The sequence below is a fragment of the Callorhinchus milii genome, unplaced genomic scaffold (genome assembly GCF_018977255.1).
Source record: "Callorhinchus milii isolate IMCB2004 unplaced genomic scaffold, IMCB_Cmil_1.0 Scaffold2, whole genome shotgun sequence".
NCBI lineage: Eukaryota > Metazoa > Chordata > Chondrichthyes > Chimaeriformes > Callorhinchidae > Callorhinchus > Callorhinchus milii.
The window spans coordinates 12,597,899-12,618,559 of record NW_024704743.1 but is presented as its reverse complement, the minus strand read 5'-3'; the positions used below and the strand labels follow the sequence as shown (position 1 = coordinate 12,618,559).

Below are 20,661 nucleotides of genomic sequence, written 5' to 3'. Positions count from 1 at the left end.
TAATTGATTCATTATTTGACCTACCTTTGATTCAAAAGCACATTATTTCTTGAAGATAATGGAATTAATTCATGGCCTTCCTAGACATAAAATGTAGTTTGTTTGAAACTCAAACTGCACAGTGTTAAAATTAAGTCCTTGATATTTAAAAATCCCTCTTTGATCAGCAGAAGGAGGCTTTCAAAGCCTTCAGAATATTGAGCCTCGCCCCCCCTACAACCAAACGCTTGGGTTAAACAACCATTAGGTTTCACAGAAATGTCCTGGAATGTTTAGATCACACCTAGGAACCCATTTTGGTTTCTCCTAAGAATTAATTTTATCAGTCTGGAGTTTTCTCTCCAGAAATGTGAGGGATGTATCTCGTAATCAACATACCTCCTTGAGAGTTGACCAATATGCAATATTGATGACAAAGTAGGAGACTGCAAAGGTATTGTGGAGGGGTAAATTCAAATGGAGCATTCTGAAGATTATTGTTAGTTTCTTCTTCACTTTGTGATTTCTCTATCTAACTTAGGAATATTATAAATATGAGGAATTCTAGACTGATGTTATTGTAAAAGGTGATCATGTTCTGTTGTCCATCTGTTTACTTGTATGCAGGAGTCAAAGGACCTCAATGCATGAACAATTATTTAGCTGTGAACGAATGGTGAAAAGTCAGATGGACAAAAATATGTTGTGTACAGGGAAATGACTACATGGGGAAGAATTATAAAATAATAATAATCCTTGCATTTCATATAGTGCCTTATCACGTCTTCGAGACGTCTCAAAGTGCTTCATAGAATATATTATAAAGTGATGTGACTGCATATTTTGTGGGCGAAACACAGCAGCCAATTGTGCACACAGCAGTGTCCCACAAACAGTCACGATTGAAGTGACCAATTTTTTTTAAAAAAAGGAATTATTACACCCGGCAAGGCGATCCGACAATCGACTAACAACCGGGTTCCTACTTACTGCTAGATAAACAGAGGTGTGTGGATTAAGGAAACTTGCCCAACTTTTCATCCTGCCGGGAATCAAACCCAGGTCCTCTTCATTGCGAGGAGAGTGCTCTAACCACTAAGATACAGGACTCCACTTGCATTTGTAGCTCAGGAAGAGGGGCCATGCCCACCCTGAATGCAATAGTGTGCATTAACTGTTTATAGCACCACTTACCAGCTAAGAAAGAGCCAACTGCTGTTTGTTAAATACCACAACAATTAGCAGCTTGGTACATCTTAGCAACAGCGGCTTGGTACATCTCAGCACAAGTGAAGAGAGTTTGGCAGAAAATGATGGGCAAGATTGAAACTGACTAAGATGAAGCTCAGCTCCACTGTATAGTTGAGGACCTGCACATGCAATAGCCAGACGTCTTCTGTGAGGCAAGTAAAATCTTTAAGCTGCCAGTGTGATCTGCAGCTGAACTCCACTGATGGTGATTTGGCTTACTAATATTACAGCAAACTTAACTGTCCAAATGTGTAACCCCACAATATTACTGCTTAGGTTCGGAAACATCTTAACATATAATCAGAACTATCCAATTGAAACAATACACCAACAAACATTCACACCACTTTTACCGTTTACCTACTCCAGTGGAAAACACAACCCAAATGTGAATGTCTGTCATTTGGCACATTAGATTGATCAGTTTACAAGACATTTTTTTGTTTGTAAAATCTACTTTAACAAATTAAATAACAATTCAACATGATTTTCAATTACACAGAGTGTGCAGGGGTCCCAACGTGCTTGTGCCACAAGTCAATGGCTTTGCTTATAATGGCATCCGTATTCTCCTGTGGAATCTAAATGAAAACACATAATTGTAAGAATAAGGATCGGAATTCAATATTATTAATAGCAGGCATTATAATTTCCAATTATATCTGTAACTTTATAATAGATATGTAGTTTCAAAGAATTTAGAAGTTAATAAAACCCTATTAATTATCTTTGCTGTTGTGTCGACATGTGGTTCTTGCAATACTTAGACAAAATTTAAGAAATGATTGAATACTGAAATTGGAAGATGTTTATTCTGGAAGTATGAGAGCAAATGGATTAAAAGATCTTATTCATCCTAACCTTATGTTCTTGTGATTTATGGTTATTATTCTATAATATAATAATCCTTGAATATGGTGTAGCGCCTTATTACGTCTTGGAGACATTTCAAAGCACTTAACAAGATTTTATTTGTAGGCTAATATGGTAGCTAATCTGCACACATTAATGTCCCACAAACAACCATGAAGTGAGTGCCCAATTTCATCAGTGTGAATGCTGGCCGGGAGAAACTCCCTTCGCTTTTTGAATAGTGCCAGAGGATCTTTAATGTCCACCTGAACAGACAGATGAGACCCCAGTTTAACGTCCCCTTTGAAGGACAGCACCTCAAACATTGCAGTACAACCCTAACACTGCATTGAAGTATCATCACATAGGCTTGAACCCACATCCTTCTGAGTCAGAAATGAGAGTGCCACCAGCTGATGAATTCTAAACACTAACCGACAGCAGAACTAAATTACAAAAAATGTGAGTAACCATTTTAGCTCTTGTGTGCAGTTTCTTGGATCTGTATATTCCTATATTCAGCTTTACAGTTAGCATTCAAAATATAGAGAGTATTGTTATATCATCATCAAGAAAAACTAGATGATGCAGTGAGTTAGTCATGTCCTATCCTCTTTTGGAACCTGAGTTCAACTGGATCGATAGAATGAAACCCTCTTTTTGTAGTGGGGCTCAAGATAATAATTTGGGAACACTCACAAAAAGGCCACAGGATGGCTGGTTGGGGAAATGGAAAATCTCACTGGTCCAGTAGAAGGTGCTTTCTGAGATCAGGGTCAAGGTATATTTACTAAAGCTCAACTTAGAAGTGTTAAAAATTTCTTAAATCATTTCATGGGACTTTGACATACATGGCTACTAATACACTTGACAATAATCAGGGACGGTAATGTCGGGTTAGTCTGCTAACTTGGATACAGTTCATGATCTTGCTTATTTTTTTCTGATTTCAATGGAATGCTAGGATTGTTTTAGAAAAAATACAGGCGCAGACATTAGCTATAGTAAATGGTAGCTGAAATTGGATTCTCATTAGAGCTGGATTTCTGCTCCAGAACAAGGCTAGAACATTTTAAAGTTATAGTTCTGCTGGTTTAAAAATGAATCCAGAAAACTTTTATCCAAGATGCTGTGAGAATGTGAACTATATTGTTCAGAAGGCCATACTTTAGATGCAGATTCAGTCGAGATATTAAATCTTCTGCCTCTAAGATCGATTGAAAATGTACAAAATGTACAGCTTGTAAAAATGCATTTATGTAAAAATATAGCAATAAATTTGAATTAAATTATATTGAAAATATAGAAAAATATAACAATTAATGCAGCATAATTGCACCATAATGTAACTAACTCACCTATGGCAAACCAACACCTAAAAAATGTATCATGTCACAATTGATATCCATACCTTTCAACAAGAACTTGCATTTATAAAGCGCCCTTCACGCCAGACAGCATCTCAAAGCTCTTTCACAAGCCAAACAGAAATAAACTGTTTTAAACTTTAAAGGCTAGAAAAAGATATACATACTTACATTCTCAAGGAACTGTGTAATATTCTCTGCTTTATTAATCGCCATTAATTTCATCTTAAACGTTAATAAAATCTCCAGAGCTACAAAGACCAAAATTTTGCAGGATCCACTTATGATTTTGTCCCACACCCTAAAAATTCAAAATAGCAAGATATATTAGGTAATCAATAAACAATAAATAAAACTGCTCTGCTCCTATAAAGAATAATCTGGTGCAGCACACTATACGAAAAAAACATTCCCATCAATAACTATAAACCAAGATACAATGAAAATAGACCACATTGCTCAAAATCATATAATTACTAGTAAATACAGCAAAGCCTAATAAAACAAATGTTAGAATCATTTGCTATTACCTTTTAGAAATCACAACCATTTGGTTGTGTTTTGATAGCCAACACCAAAAAGAATATATTAATCTTTTGTACCACATTTCACCAATTCTAATTGTCAGTATTTATTTGAGATTCCAGACAGCTATCAATGGCATTGATGTAGATTAGCATGATAAAACTCAAGCTACTCCTCCCAATTCAATCAAAGAAGAAATATGGTACCTCCAATTAAACGCCAAATTGTCTAAGAAACTAGTTTATATACAATTATATGCCAATGAGTGAAGGCTATCGATCTCACATGTAGTCTCACTTACTGGGCACATGGATAGAAGTGAAAGTAATTGAATTTCAAAATTATGTTTAATATGGACAAAAAAAGAACAAGGGGCACAAACCCAAGGTCATTTCTTTTCTGGTGGTAGTTTGAGCTGGGGAAGTTACTGGTGACCAATAACTCACTCACCTGTTCTTATATCTGCAATTTCTGCTGCTGAATTTACTCTAAAGTAACCTTTTCAGCAGAGGTTGCAGCATTACACAGAATCCTGGTGTGTTGTGACTGAATCTCAGTACATTTGCTACTGGCGAAATGACTTGCTTTTTAGAATTTGCATAACACTAATTTTTAAGTGAAAATTATTTTGTCAGATTAGCTGCTGTCAAGGGATTAGCTATTGAATAAAGAACTGCTGTGAATCTTGAAAGTTTATGTATTTGCAATGTTTTAATTTACCCCTCAATAAAGCAATCAATTGGAGATGGAAATTTAAGCATTACAAGTTAAACACTTTGTGTCTAATATGGACCATTTGCAACCATTAAAGCAATGATCTTATTTGGAATTCATTTGATTGTATCAATATTACAAGAACACTTGTGCACTTAATCTTGTTTATGTCAACAACAACTTACACTTATTTAGCCTCCGTCCACGCAGGGTAACGTCTCAGAGCGATTAACAGTGGCGAAAACTGATTCCGAGCAAGTGGGGAATGTCTGTAAGCATGGTTGAAAAGGAAGGTTTTCAGGGGGAGGGGGCAAGGTGGAGGGATGAAGGGAGTTTTTCCAGACTTTTAGGACATGGTGGCTGAATGAGGGTGTGAGGGACAAGCAGGAGGCCAGTGACGGTCCAGCAGAGGTGGTGGATTGGGGAATCAGAAAATCGGAGAGGTAGGGAGGTGTGTAAGGATCTTGAAGTCGATCCATTCGGTGATGGGGAGCCAGTGGACCCTGGTCAGAATTGGTGAGATGGGGGTACAGAGTTTGGTCCAAGTCAGTATGCAGGCGGCAGAGTTCTGAATGAGCTGGATTTTTGAATAATGGAGCTGGGGAGACCGACGAGGAGTGCGTTTAGGTAATCCAGGGGGGATACAAAGGGACTCAACCAAGTCAGAGTCAGCCACACAGACCTGTATTCCCAGTTAACTCCAATGCCTGTAACTGGACTGTCTAATCGGTGTCTGCTCGCACTAGCAGAACTCCAGTGTCGACAGCTACTCTCTGAAGTTTTTACTTCTTTTCCTGTTTTAGAATATTACAGAGACTCGAGGAAACATTCGCTAAAAACAACAGCTCTTTATTAAGACCTAGCAACCCTGGGCTACCTTGCATGTAAGGAATACAAGAATTTAAGATAAACAACAATGAGATCAAACATAACTATCACACATAGCTATATCAACTTGCAGCACAACACTACATTAGTACAATAATTTAAACCAACCCGACAGTACAGTAGTCCTGTACACGTCAGTACATACCGGATGATGACCATTAACTAGCGACCACGAGAAGAGTCGAGCAATGCTTTTTGTGGGCGTTTGGTTCCGCCCACCATATGATGCGAATGCGAGGACTTTTTTCCGCGCCAGCGTCCATGTGTTCTTTTACCCTGCGGGCTGCTTGTTAACTGACTGTCAATCAAACAGCCCAGGTCCTTTCCATTGTTGCAACTCGGGTACCTCATGTATGCTGTTTGCTAAGGCCTACCCATTTCCCTTAATTATAGTTATTCAATATATATATATATTATTTACTCATTACTACGGACTGCAAGAATAGGATAACCATGACATTTCCCCCCTCTCGATAATTAATATGTTCGGAAAATAATATCTTGGTTATCAATCTGTAGGAGGAAAGAACTCAAAAGTCCAACAAAGTGTCTGTCACAAAACTTTCTGTTCTGTCGTATCGCTCTCCAGATGCCTGCTGCTGTTCTCTCTCTGTAAACCGCATGCACTTCAAGTCAACTAGAAGACAGAAACTTACACACAGTATCTTGTTCTGAGATTTATGCCAGTTATTACTATAAAACACATGTATAACAGAGCCACTCATTATAACTCAATTTTGATGATAATCATTAGGTCAATCCCAGAATTTAGAATACCCTTTCCAGATGATCCCATTGAACATTTGACAACTGCATTTAACTTGTCACCTCCAGGTGTTTATACAGTCCAGTTTTTGAATGGCTCCTGCATTCTCGCATCCCTCAATATCTGAACCCGGAGAAAGGGGTTGGCTCGCACGCCATTATTTCCCCAACACTCGAATGGTTTGATAAACTTGTACTCATTTGACCTGGTCAACCAAAACTGTTATTTGTTTACCACTGGAAGTGAGGATTTTTATCGTTTTAGGAATTCCACAATTTTACTGGGTTTGTGGAATTTTTCTCGTAAAGTGCCAGACCTGTAATGTATCTTCCAAGTAACCAAATCTCCTTGCTTGTAGTTACAAGTGTTCTCATAATGGTGACCTGTATTATGCTGAGTTACGATATCAGCTAAAGACTCTTCAAAGTTCTCCAGCTGCGAAGTAGAGATTTCTGTTGGCATCTGTGTAAGCAGGGTAATCATTTGTCTTCCGTGGAAGAGGTAAAACCCTGGTCTGTCACTGAGGAGTAAAACCCTGGTCTATCACTGAGGGGTAAAACCCTGGTCTGCATCCTCTCTGGATATACGTCTTTTTAAGAGCATTTTTTTATGATCTTGATCTTGATCTTTCCGGAACCCCCTGGATGGTAAGGCACTTGTAAATTATGTAGATTATGGGTCACCAACTTTATTATGTCACCGTGAAATGGCTTCCACGGTCAGACTCGAGAATTTTCATAACCCTGTTTCTGAGAATAAACTGCTCTGTTATTGTCTGGAATATGGTTTTAGCCATGTACCTCTTAGAGGGGTAGGCTATAGTAAATCGAGTCATATAATCAACGAACATGAATAGATGGCGATTACCTCTGGCTGTTTTAGGCAAGGGTCTGATAAGATCTAAGTAAACCCTCTCCCAGATGCATCCCATTTGAACATACTCGGTTTGAGTATTCCGTTTCACTGAGTTTGGATTAATTCGAATGCACCGCATGCAATCCACCATGTAGTTTTAACTTCCCTCTTGATATTGGACCACCAGTATTCCCTTAGAATTTCCTTGGTCCCTTTTACTCCATTGTGGAGACTACTAGGTCCTCGTGGGCAGTTGTAATTAAATACCCCCTTACTCGTGTAGGTGGAATAAGTTGGTTTAAAGTCTCCCTTCACCAGTACAATTCCGATCTTTCCACCAGAACCTTTTTGCCTCTGGCCCAGAAAGGAAGTTTGTCCATTTGCCCCGACTCCAGGAATGACGCTAACTTAACTAACTCAGGGTCAGTAGTAAAATCACAGTTTACTGCCCCTGTCACTGATATCTTGGCAGCCTGTGGTGGCTCGTTTCAAGTAGCATGCAGAACAAGTGAGTAGGTCTGTGCAGCTATTGCAGAAGGAGCGGGAGGGGAGACCTGCAAGATGGCGTCTCGAAGAGTCTCTAGCTCCGGCTGCATGTGGTCAAGATCTACACTGCATTCTATCTTTTTGGTGTCCAATCATATGCCAAACGTGGATTAAAGGTTTCTGTTTTTTCTCCCTGTTTGTTCTCCTCCCAAATCTGTCAGCAATATTGCTTGTGGACTGAGGGTTTTCCCTTATGGTTTGTCCATAGCCCATTTAGTTAAGTCATCCATGTAGGCTCGACACGTATAGGCTGAATCACTAACAATATCCGTGTTTGCGTCCAACAGGAGGAGCTTAAGCGCCTCCAACAAAGCAGTTACCTCAGAAGCCTGTACTCAAATACCTTTGCAGGGGATAAAGAAGTTCTCCGTCTCTTGCCAACCCATTGTCGTCCATTTACTGATAGCAATCCGAGCACCAGCCAACACCCTTTTGACATCCTGCGAAGATCGCAATATAAAACCATTAACCCTTCCACCAGGTCCCAAAGAACCGCTTCCAATGGGGATCTGCTTTCAGACAGTAAGCTGTCTAACTCCAAATCTGCTTCTGACCGAGTGTGAAACTCTTCCATGGGGTCTTATAAAAGCCCTTCCCACAAAGCCCACCTTGGCCTTGAAGCCTTTTGGCTTTTTCCTCTGCCCTGCATTGCCAATCTGATGCCGATGCATGCAGTTGAAATTTTTATTTTCTTTGCATGCTGTGCGAAATTTCTAATTTTTGCTAAAATTGTAGTGGCAGCTGAGAGATTGTTTCCTCAAAGTTGAATTTGGTTTCAGCTCGAGATAATTGGAAGCTAATGTATTTTAGAGGAATCGATTCCCCCTCTTCACAGACCCTGGCTATTGCGGAGTCAACCCCCACTTGTATCGACACCAATAAGTCCTTACCAACGACTCTAAGTGCCAGTGGTATCTCACAGAGTCTCCAGCTCCGGCTGCACGTGGTCAAGATCTACACTGCCTTCTATCTCCCCTGCCTTCGTAAGCCTTTGATATAAAGGTCTTACCAGCACAGAATAGTTAAGCACATGATTACATAATTAATTATAATGTAACATTGCCCCCAAATTCCTTGTAATGGTTTCCTATTTTGAAAAGTCACAAGTTTTCTAATTCTATCTAGATAACCCTCCTAAAAACCTACCCCATCTTCTGAGACAGTGTGGCCAATCTACTTTATATCTGCTTATCTGGCTTTTCTAAAGGTTTATGTTGAACCCCAAAGAAGCGAGCGCTTTCAGCACTCAGGTGGGTGCTATAACCTGGTCTATTTTCTCTGGAAGCCCTTTTTCTCGTACAACCATTCACTTAATTTCGCTAAGTGCCATGATCAAACTATCCCACTCGGGGTTGATCAGGTCCCTCCAGCATTTGTTAACTATTGATTGCAAATAAATCTGCATGGCGGTTTTATTCTCTAAAACTACCAACTTTTCTATCGATATCGCTGAATCCAACCAGCTTTCAATTATTCTGAATTCAGGCATAGTCCCTGTCAAGGATTTAAGCCTTAGCACACTTGGTGTGTATGAGTGATTCTCCAGCTGTACGCCATTATCATTTGCCACATGCAATTCGCGCCCATCAAAACTCCCAGTCTCTCGTTTACGAGGCCCTTAGATCTCAACTGTGCTTTTAATTCTGTTATTTGGTACAGCTGCCCTGCCTCGTCTAACCTTAATTGGACTATAATTTCTTCTACTGGCAGAAGTTGATTAGACAAACTCAGCACCTCAGCCTGCATTTCTTGCAAAGCTATATTTATTTCAGTTACTTTATTTTCATATTTTTCTGAAAGCATTTGTTTCTGTGGCTTAAAAACCTGTGTTGCATTTTTTGCACTTTCTCTATATTTCTGAGTTAAATGTATTCTTGCTGTTAGCCCCGATGCCAAGGAGAAGATTGCTGCTCCCATTTCCGCCTTTAGGAGATAGTCTGCACCATTATTTAAATACAGAAACAGGTCTGCTTTTAATTTTGGAGCAGAACCAATTATCAGATGTTCCGCTGGTCCCTTTTTCCCTGGCTTTGAACTGAGTGAGTACTTTTGTGAGGTATCCCTCCCAATTTTGCTTTGTGGCCTCCTCCCATGTGGTCTCTACAACTATCCCCGCACACTCTTTCACTGCTGGTACTCTCGGTACCTCATACAAACTCTAAACTTTTTCTCTATTGATATCCCACACAGTGCGCCAAGGACCCTCCACATAGGATCTTCTTGTCTCTGAGCTAGCCGGTGATCCCCGTTCTCGAACCACAATAATGGGCTGTAAAGAGTCAGGTATAGTTTTGTCTGTACTGCTCACTCGGGTAGAGGTCAGTTTTAATTAGATTTTCTTATTTGGGTCGGTTAACCTTATGAGCTCTCTCAGCTGCAACAAAGCATTCACTCCCTCTCTACTTCTGTTACTGTAGTCAGAATTACCTCTTTGGGCCAATCCTAACATTTCAATTCCTTCAGTTCGGAGGCTCTGCCTATCCCAATCTCCATATTCCAAATATTCTATTCCTGGGTCAGACTCATTACGTTTTCTCACGCTATGACCCCGATTCTCTTCAGTTACTGAGTGTGTAGTAGCTACACCTTGTTCATATAGCCATTCCCCCATCGGAAGTGTTTCTCGGTGGGTTCGCCCTGTATGCTTCACGGAACGTGGAATGTTGCGTGTTAGTAATTTGTCCCGGTCGCTTGCTGCATCTACCATTATCTTATCCTTATACTCCAGTAGAAATAAATTCTGAAGTTCTACGTCAATGTCCTCGAGCCCCACGTTGTCACCAAGTGCGATGGTTCTCACTCCTTGTACTTGCAAATTTTAGTAACGTTTTTGTACTAAGTGGCCTCTACTCTCTCCTAACCCTCCCTGTCAGTGTGAGTTCCTGTTTCAAAGATGACTCAACCAAGTCAGAGTCACCCACACAGATCTGTATTCCCAGTTAACTCCAAAGCCTGGTAACTGGACTGTCTAATCAGAGTCTGCTCGCACTAGCAAAACTCTGGTGTCGACAGCTACTGTCTGAAATGTTTTCTCCTTTTCTTGTTTTGGAATATTACAGAGACTCGAGGAAACATTCGCTAAAAACAACAGCTGTTTATTAAGACCTAGCAACCCTGGGCTACCTTGCATGTAAGGAATACAAGAATTTAAGATAAACAACAATGAGATCAAACATAACTATCACACATAACTATATCAACTTGCAGCACAACACTACATTAGTAAAATAGATTTAAACCAACCCGACAGTACAGTAGTCCTGTACACATCAGTACGTACCGGATGATGACCATTAACTAGCGACCACGAGCATTGCTTTTTATAGGCTTTTCGTTCCGCCCACCGTATGATGCGAATGCGAGGACTTTTTCCCGCGCTAGCGTCCATGCGTTCTTTTACCCTGCGGGCTGCTTGTTAAGTGACTGTCAATCAAACAACCCGGGTCCAGCTGTTTGATATATATATATTATTTTCTCATTACTACAGACTGCAAGAATAGGATAATTGTGACAGGGAGGTGATAAACGCATGCACAAAGGTTTTGGTCGGAGGCAGGCAATGTGGTAGAGGTGGAGGAAGGCGGTCCTGGTCAGGCACCGGATGTGGGGAAGGAAGGACAGGTAGGTGTTGAATCCGACACCTAGATTGCCACTGGTTCGGTGAGTCTGAGGGAGAGCCCGGGGAGGTTGAGGAGTTCAGATCCGCAGGAGTGTGACGGGAGCCAAGGATGGGTTTCGTCTTGTCCACATCCAGCTGCAGGAAACTTGCACTCATCCAGGCCCTGATGTCTGTCAGACAAGCTGACAGAACATCAGCAGACCTGGAGTCCCATCAAACTCATTCATACTTTTTTCAATTCCATTCTGTTTCTCCCTTTGCTCAGTCTCTGCCCATTGACACCTGTGACTGCTCGGATCCCTTTTACTGTTGGGACAGTTTCAGATTTTCTGGGCACCAAAGTCTCCTTGGCATTATGGACGCTCAGTCCCTCTGCACTTTCATCCCTTAACCAAGATGGTCTACAATCCCTCAAGTGTCTTGCTATCAAGAAGAATTGTAATTTGTATCTATATTCAATTTTGCTTAAAATCACTTCTTAATTTTACCAGTAAAGCATACTGATCATGTCAAGGTTTTCCTTGCTGCTTGTAGATGGAGCAATGCACAAATGCATGCACATCCTGTGCACAGAGACCTCTTGTGAAAATGCACCCATCAAGCACTGGAAGTTGCAGTTTATGGATCGTGTAATTATACGCAACCACAATGAGTTTTAACACCTCTCAGTAACTAATGATTTCCATCTCAGATTTTCTCTCCTTATCCCTTCTATATATTCAAATGCAAGGATTATTGCTATTATTCTATTTTCTCCCAACTCCATGTTTTTAACCAGCTTCACTGATAATTCAATCACACTAACTCTGTGTCACTAACTTTGCTCTCATGCATCAGTAGACCATTATACCCAAATCTATGCTACATTGAGACATTCAAAACTAGCCCCAAGAATGAGACACAAGCATACTTGAAATCACACCATGCAACTAAGATACCTCTAGTCTTACCATATAATAGAGACCAAAAATGTTAGTATTAACTGCTCATACAATGAAGATAATAATTCTATATATTGTAATTATTGACTTGACAAACTCTTACCTACCTCTGAAGACTGGATTCAGGTAAACAACCTGCAAAGCAACACCTAAACCACAAGTCATAAGGGAGTTTATTCATGGCAGAGCATTTCTTCAAGTGGGTGTGAAGTTTGCTGTCTTCCAGGTTCAGATAATGTTCAAGACTCTTGGGCTATTTGGCAGGTTGGAAAGAATAAGAGAGACATCACTTGAAAGTAATATTGAAGGTTAAATCGTGGTCAGTAAACATGTCCACAAACAATTTTAAATAATTTTGAAGGACTCCCAATATATGTAAATGATCATCTAAGGTTAACAGATTCCACTTACATCAACCAAAGGGATCCCAGGGAAAGTGCCTGCTTCCCAATGCTGACATCCTTGCCAATTAGATAAAATGTTCAGAAAATCAAGTTAACTGATCTCAAATAAAGAGCATGCTGTATTTTATCTTCCTGTTCCTCATCTTTAGGGGTGGAGGAAACAAGAGAAAGGAAATGAACCAAGCTTTCACTTACATGATTTAAGACATATGTATACTACAAGCTATTGTTGGATTACTGAGGGCCAAGGCCTACCTGGCTTTGCTAGGCACATCTCCATCGAGTCAGTTCAGCCCAGGGAAAACTCCACTTACCTACCAACAGGAGCATCGTTTTGTAAAGGTTTCCAAGTGACCTTGAATGAGTGAAGGATTGCGTGGATTTGCTAAGAAATTAAACCCAGAACTTCCTGGTTTGAAATTCAACCAATTGAAAAATTTGAGAAAGCATTATATAACTAGCAGGTCAAACTCATTCTTAATACCAGATCTGGATGGCAAGTATAACAGGGATTATTAGTTATTGAGATGACAAACTAGTGTACACTGATAAAACAGCATATACCATATTAATTGGAGTACAGAACAACTGACTCACAAACAAATAGAGCAGTGCTGCTAGCCTGTAATAGTAGACCCTTGCAGAAACCATACAATGTTAACATGTTTTTAGTAGCATATTGCTTACCAAGTGAGGCACCGAATCTCCATATTTGGTGTTGAATTGGTTTACAAAGCACTTGACCAGCCAATAGGCATCAACATCATTTTCCACCATCTCTTCCATTGCTTCTGCTATAGCAATAAACACTTTATCCTCCGGTTCCTGGCACAAACAAAGAGCAATTTTAGCTGGCAACTTTCATTGGACCAGTATTACAAATAACCCTTATGAGGACAGCATGGAGGGATCGAGCATTGGTGTGTTAACACCTAGGACCACAGGCACAGATTTGGGTCCCACTGTCACTCAGTTCCTAATCTGAACCAGGCTAAAACGTACAATCCTAAAGAGAGGTTGCAGTGCCGCCAGTGATGGAAACAGGAAAAATGAAATTCACAGTCCTTGATGCCGCTTGGTAACCTAACAATGAGAGGTACTAATGTAGCTTGGAAGAAAACTGCACCTATCTCTTCATTCAATTGAGGACCAGATAGACAATAAAAAAGTGAACAGCCCATCCCATATATGAAATGAAAAGTCTTATAGTCACAAGATTAGTGAAAATATGAACTGATTTAAATCACACAAAGATCACAGGAGATCATAATAAATAATCCATATATTTGATACAGCACCTTTCATACAGCAGAGACATCTCAACAACAACAACAAGATTCCATTTATAAAGCGCCTTTCACGTCAGGAGGACGTCCCAAGGCGCTGGCACAAGATATACTATAAACTGCAGTGGTTTTGAAGGCAAATACATCAGCCAACTTGCACACAGCAATGTCCCAAACAGCCATGGATAATTTTATATGGGGGATTGTTGGTCAGGACACAGTAACTCCCTTCACTTTTGTAGAGCGCCATATACAGGCTTTGTTTAACTTTGCATCCTTCGTGCCTCAGCTCAACCTCCCACCTCCACCCCGTCACTTGATTCCAACCCTCAGTTCAGGTGCAAACCCTTGACTATCCAGCACTTTGGGATGTTCTCCTCAGTGAAAAGTGCTATATAAATCCAATTTGTTGTTGGCTCATCCAAAAGGTCACATCTGCATCAATGGAGTTCACCACCAACACTGCACTTAAGTTTCAGCCTCGACGTGAGCTCAAAGTCTAGATGTGGTGCTTGAACACACAATCTTTTAGAGTGCTACCAATTGGGATCGATTCACACTGTAGTATACAAAACCAGCAAGTCCAAATAACTGGATTATTTAATAAATTAGATGCCACTTCATCCAATTGTACTGACAAAACCCATTCCCACCCCAACCAAGATGTGGTTTCTCCATCAATAGAATCCAGGCTATTAATTTCATATTGCTAGAATTATTAGTTTTATATTGCTAGAATTTAGATTATACTATAATCCCAACTATTTACAGTCCCCACCTTTCACTCACTATGAAACAGTACCAGCAGCTAAGGTGAATACAACAAGAATACTTTACCGATAATATTTCAACACTAAATCGTCCTGTTACAGCTTTCATTTTGTTTAAGTCCACCATTAATTTTCCTTGGTATGAATCCTACTCTATCATGGGGTTTCAGTTAAATCACAATCAAAGTAGTTCCCATATGTCAGTGTTTGCATACAACATACACAATCACTTGACAGTGTACCCAGAGAAATAATTTGAGATGTCCTCCTGACCTGAATATCTCTATTAAGTTCTACTTTTTCTTGCTACATTCTTTTTGGGCTAAAAAAGGTATTTTAAATTGCCATTTTTGTCTTTTTTAATTGATACTAATGAAAGTTTCCTTCTTACCAAATAACTTGGGTGAACATTAAAATGAAAAGTAGTTCACAGGCCCTCATTCAAAAATATTACATGCAGATTTTTCCTAAGAGCACCACTCGTCAGTCATCCCGTCGATCAATTTCCTGGTCAAATGAATGTTCAGGATATATATTTCAGGATAGCCCAGTTGTTCACTCTGAATACATTCACTATAGTTTACAGTAAATCCTTGATGTAAAAAGCGCAAATTCAAATACAAGGATTTATTTGTTATAAAATAACGAAATTTCAATCGGTGTTAATGCCGTGAAATGTACACAAATCCAGCATCATAGCATTGTTTAATTACTAGTTTGTATCCCATCCATTCTCCTGGTCCAATTATCCCAGGTTCCTATCTCTCCTGCCTATAAGTCACATGCCCTTGTAAGCGCAGATGGCCTACCATCCATCCTCTAGATCCAGCTATCCTTATCTTCCCTGGCCATGGATCGCATTCCAGTGTACTCCTCCTAGCTCGGTACCTCTTTCTAGGACTGTGTGTGTGTGTGTGTCACATGGCAGTTTTTATTTCTTTAATTGATTCTACTTAATTCATCTATTCACAATATGATCAATACTAATGATTCTTATACTATAATCCCAACTACTTACAGTCCCCACCTTGAGAGTGAAGGAACCTTAAGGTTTCTGATCTCTCAAAAAAAAACTTTGGTTAGTAACACACATAAAAAAAATTGAATAGTAATATATTTCAAAAATTGGTTAGTAATACACATCTTGCTTTATCATGGATTATCTTCTTCTAATAAGTAAGACCAGATCCAAGTGGGATGACTGTTCTTGTAGACCGTGAACAAGAGAATGAACCCATCTTACTGCAATTATCAATGCAACGAGTATTACGATTTGAACAATAACGAACAATTGTGATAAAAGCCATAATATAGGGTGCTGTCCAACATTGTAAACTGTTCGCCACCATCTGGGTATTCCATGGTGCTTCTTGACAGAACAAGCGTAATATCTGTTATTATACAGTTTTCAACTGATTCATGTGATGCCAAAGGACATATTTCTTGGTTTTGCTATGGTATTGTAGTAAGTAAACTGAGGGGCTGGCTTTATCAATGATGGGAAAAGGCCCTTTGTACTTGGGACTGAATAGATGCTCCCTTTTCCCATAATCAAGTACCATTACTGAATCACCAATCTGGTACTCTGCTGGTTTAATTTTTTTGTCAAAGCATTGTTTCATGTTTGCCTTGGATCGTCTAATGTTTGTTGCAACAAATTGATTAGTAACCTGTATACAACCCCTCATTTTTATTACCCAGTTCTCAGTTAAGGCACTGGTTTGTATAGGTGTCTTCCTGAGAAATATCACTTCACCAGGTGATACCATGGCTCTCCTGTCATAGCCTGATGGGGAGAAATACCAATTGTGGAGTGAGTGGCATTTCTCAAAGCCATCAAACACCTAGGCAACATTTCAGGCCACTGCGCGGGGTGATCTGCAAGGAATTTCTTAATCAATGTCTTCAAGGTCTGATTTCCCCGCTCCACCACTCCTGAAGACTAGGGTTGGTGTGAGATGTGCAATTTCTGTTTGATTCCCAGCATGATTTGCATTTCTGAGAAAATTTGACCTGTAAAGTGCGATCCTTGGTCTGAGTCCACTTGTACAGGTATTCCCCACCTGCAGATCACTTCGCACAAGAGGATTCGTGCTGCTGTTAGCGCAGTGTTAATCCTAGTGGGAAAAGCCTCAATCCATTTTGTAAATTTGTCTACTATTACAAGACAGTGCCTAAAACCTCCTTTTGCCATTGGTAATAGACCAATGAAATCAATCTGCACATGGGTCCATGGACCATGGGGTGGGGGTGCCGATTTAAAGAACACTCACTGTCCTCGAGGAGGGGGATTATGCTGCAAACATACCAAACACCGGTGGGTGCGCTGCGCAATATCTTCTACCACATTTGGCTACCACATACTACAAAATTCTGGAGACTGGTCACAAAGGCAAAATTAATTGTGTCGTAACGGTTGCAGAATAGTGACCGGATATAGGGTGCATGTGAAATATTGTGAATACTTCCTCTTGCAGGCTTGGGGGTATGCACACAACTGGGTTTATGTCTGGGGTCGAGTACATTAAAATTGGTTCAGAAGTACAGTCTTTATTTGTCTGGGTTGTCACAGTCAAAGGGGCTCAGTCACAGTCAGCTGGAGGAGAAGGTTTGCCTTCTTTGTGCCATTGTAACACATCAACATTACGGTTCGTATGTTGACTGTAAAGTTTGAATGTCCAAAGCAGAAGGAGCCTTTTCCACCAATGCGACCTGGAGGGCCGAGGAAAGGGGTGGCCGCAAACTTTGCAGCTTTGCCTGCATCAGAATTCCCCTGGGTGTGGGGTGCCACTATCTTTGAATGTCCTTTAACTTTTCCCAGGTTCAAAGGAGTCTTTCGAGCAGAGAGCATTTCCCAAATGGTTTGCAACAGTGGCTGGTGTATAAATGGTTTACCATCAGTCTTCCGGAAGGAATTTGACCGATGAAGAGGTAACAGAGTGACAGTGTTGACCACATAGGCGCTGTCAGACCAAATGTTTGTGGATTTGTCTGCTGTTTGATTCAAAGCCTCCTGGAAGGCAGCTAGTTCTGCACACTGTGATGAGTGCAGCTGGCATTGGTACATGATTTGTTGGTTTGGTGGAAGGATGACAGCAAACCCTGTCTGGGGCTGTCCTTTTTCGTGGAAGGAAGATCCATCGATATACACATGCTGTCCCTCTGGAAGAGGTGTAAGGCTCAAGGATGTATGTTGAAACTTGGTGCGTGGGGCTAGACACTCGTGGGGGTTTCCGTCGTATAGCAGCATATGAGGGAGAAGTGTTGTTCGTTGTGAGGTAATCTCGTTGTCCCGCTGTCCCAGTACCAAGGCCCATCGGTTCAGTCTTTGAGAGGACGCCGAAGTATCTCCGGGGCTGAGCAACAATGTCAATGAAGTGTGCGGCGAACGTAGCACCACCTTCTGGAGACTGGTCACAAAGGTAAAATGTGTAAAGGCCCAGAATGTGGCCAGCAGGTGTCGTTCAGCTCTGGTCAGTCGCACCTACCTCCAGGTGAAAAGGAGAAATCAAAGCTGTGGCTTGTACGACTCCTTGTTTTAAAGCAGCCACAGCTGCAGTGTGAACATCAGTCCAAAATTCTAGCACAGAGTCCTCTTGTCCTTTCAACAATTTGTACAGCGGTTTGGCGAGCTCAGCAAAGGATGGAATGGACCACCTTTGATATCCCTCCAGACCCAAGAATGATCGCAGGGCTGTTTTTGTTTTAGGGAGCGGCAGCCGGGACAATATTTCGATCTTTTTATCATCTGGCATACGGCCACTAGGAGGCAGTTGTATTCCAAGAAAAGTTACAGTCTTTTGTAGTAGCTGAGCCTTCTTGGGGTTCATTTTCAGTCCTGCTTCAGCCAGTCAGTTCAGTATGTCTGAATTCAAGTGTCGTAGTCAGTGGTTGCAATTAAAATATCATCCACATACTAAAACACACACTCAGAATTGATGCACCCTTTAATAATAGCAGCCATTCATTTGTGAAAGATAGTCGGAGTGTTGTGGAACCCTTGGGGCATGCACATCCAGGTGTATTGCTGGTTATCAAATGTGAACGCGAATGGTGGTGAATGTACCTTTTCGAATGACACCCTTTTGCTTTAACGAGTTAATAGTATCAGCTACGTAGGGGTGGCTATCCCGTGGTATAGGATATTGCTTGCAGGGTTTGTTCGGTGGTCCGTTAATGGTCTCAGTAGCAGCTAACTTTTCACACTCATACTTGTGGAGAGACACCACTGAGGGTTGGCCAGCAAAGATTTTTGCCACTATATTATCTGGGAACTGTATGGGGGGGTAACTTTCACCCTTTTTAATTGCAAATACCGCATGACAGTCATCAACCCATTATGGATATGCGATCTCCCCACCTCCAGTGGGATCCCCTATCCACAGGCATTGATTTGAAAAATCAACTGTCACCGCATATTTTAAAAGAGCATCTGCTCCCAATATCCCTCTCTTCTGGATCATGTTGGTCACTGACGCACTCAGTACGTCTAACGTACACCACCCACTTTCCACCGGGAAGGTTAGTTTAACATGTGTCAATTGGACCGATAACACAGCGCTCCCGTCAAACCCACACAATTCCATACATTCGTTCGTAGCATGCAAATTTTCAGTCGGAGTGTCAGAGTGTATTATAGTAGCGTCAGATCCGGTGTCAATTAACATAAGTTGCGATGGGCCTCTATTCACCACCAGTTTAACATAAGGTCTGGCTCCTAATACAGGTTCAAATGATAGACATAGTTTGGGGGAAGTTAGTGGGAAGGCCGGGAACCGTCAATTGGCCATAGTGGGGGGGGGGGGGGGGGGGGGGTTGGATTTTGGAATGTAAATCCCTGCTATGGGACACATGGGTGAGACAGACTTTATCACATCTACTTGTCTTTGCTGTGTTACTTGTCTCTACTGTGGGCTGGACCATTGCTGTTATCAGCATTACTAGCCGATTGGTCAGTACCCAGTCCCCTTTGAAATTGTTTTGACCAGTTCACAAAGTCCTCACAGGTGGGACTGGCTGCTGATGCTTTAGGTCCCTCCCTTTGGGGTGGAGCATTACTGCTGTTGCACTTCTGAGGGCAGGTCTGCGCCCAATGCCCAGTCACCACAAACATGACAGGGTGAGTTGCTTGGATTTCTGCCGGTACTGTAAGGCACATTAGCTCTGCTTTCCCCTGGCTTTCTACCCTGCTTTCGTCCCGGGTCATTATACCTGGTTTTGGCCCTTCTACATAGCATACCTCCTTTCCCCCCTCCGATCGTGGTACCTGGTCTGAAGGCTTCTGACACCTTCCCATGCTTTAACTACCATTGCGAAAAGCTTGTTTCAATAATCCTCAGGTGTCACTAGCATCCCTAGTTTATTTAGCCTGGACTTTTGGGTGGAGTTTTGTCAAGAATTTTTGTTTAACATGACCTGCCTGTGGGGATCAGCATGGATACCGTTTACCTGGGACAGCGCGAAAAGCGCGGAGAGTTGCCTATCGAATGCGGTCAGGTGCTCTCTTAAATCCTGTACAGCATTAACGAATTCCTAATCAGTGTCAATTTGATTAATCCCTAATGCCTATTCTATTTGCTCACTCACATACACTGCACTTGTTCCCATTTTAAACAGATCTGTATGGAGCCTTTCCTGTAATTTAGGGTCAATGACTTTTACCCTAACCTGCTCAAAACTGTCCAGCTCGGGCTGTCTCTGCACAAAAGCAGTCCACTCTCGTCTGAAAGTCGAGGGATGCTTTCCTGGGGAAATTGTCCCTATCTCTTTCACCAGAGTGCTGCAGTCTGTGGCTGATAAAGGTGTCGTCTGGCAAAGCGGAACTCGTGGAGTAGGAATCGGACTATTACCACTGCTCTTTCTTTGACGGGGAAGCGGTGTCAGGGTGTATCGCCTTTG

At 41.2% G+C, this 20,661-nt stretch overlaps 1 protein-coding gene across 7 annotated transcripts in view; it reads right to left on the bottom strand.

Moving 5' to 3' along the window:
- Positions 1–1,051: 1,051 nt before the first annotated feature.
- tbc1d7 (TBC1 domain family, member 7) overlaps positions 1,052–20,661 on the bottom strand; it is a 31,739-nt gene continuing 12,129 nt past the window's right edge. For 4 of the 7 annotated variants that reach the window (XM_007906367.2, XM_007906364.2, XM_007906369.2 and 1 more), the window contains 4 exons: positions 13,395–13,532; positions 12,411–12,556; positions 8,087–8,183; positions 5,522–6,777 (listed from right to left, as the gene is read on the bottom strand). In XM_007906367.2, coding sequence (XP_007904558.1) covers positions 6,595–6,777; positions 8,087–8,183; positions 12,411–12,556; positions 13,395–13,532 — 564 coding nt within the window. In that variant the 3' untranslated portion in view covers positions 5,522–6,594. Of the gene's footprint in view, positions 1,812–3,620; positions 3,751–5,521; positions 6,778–8,086; positions 8,184–12,410; positions 12,557–13,394; positions 13,533–20,661 lie in introns of those variants that run through there. The other 3 variants (XM_007906368.2, XM_007906370.2, XM_007906371.2) reach the window with 2 other exon arrangements.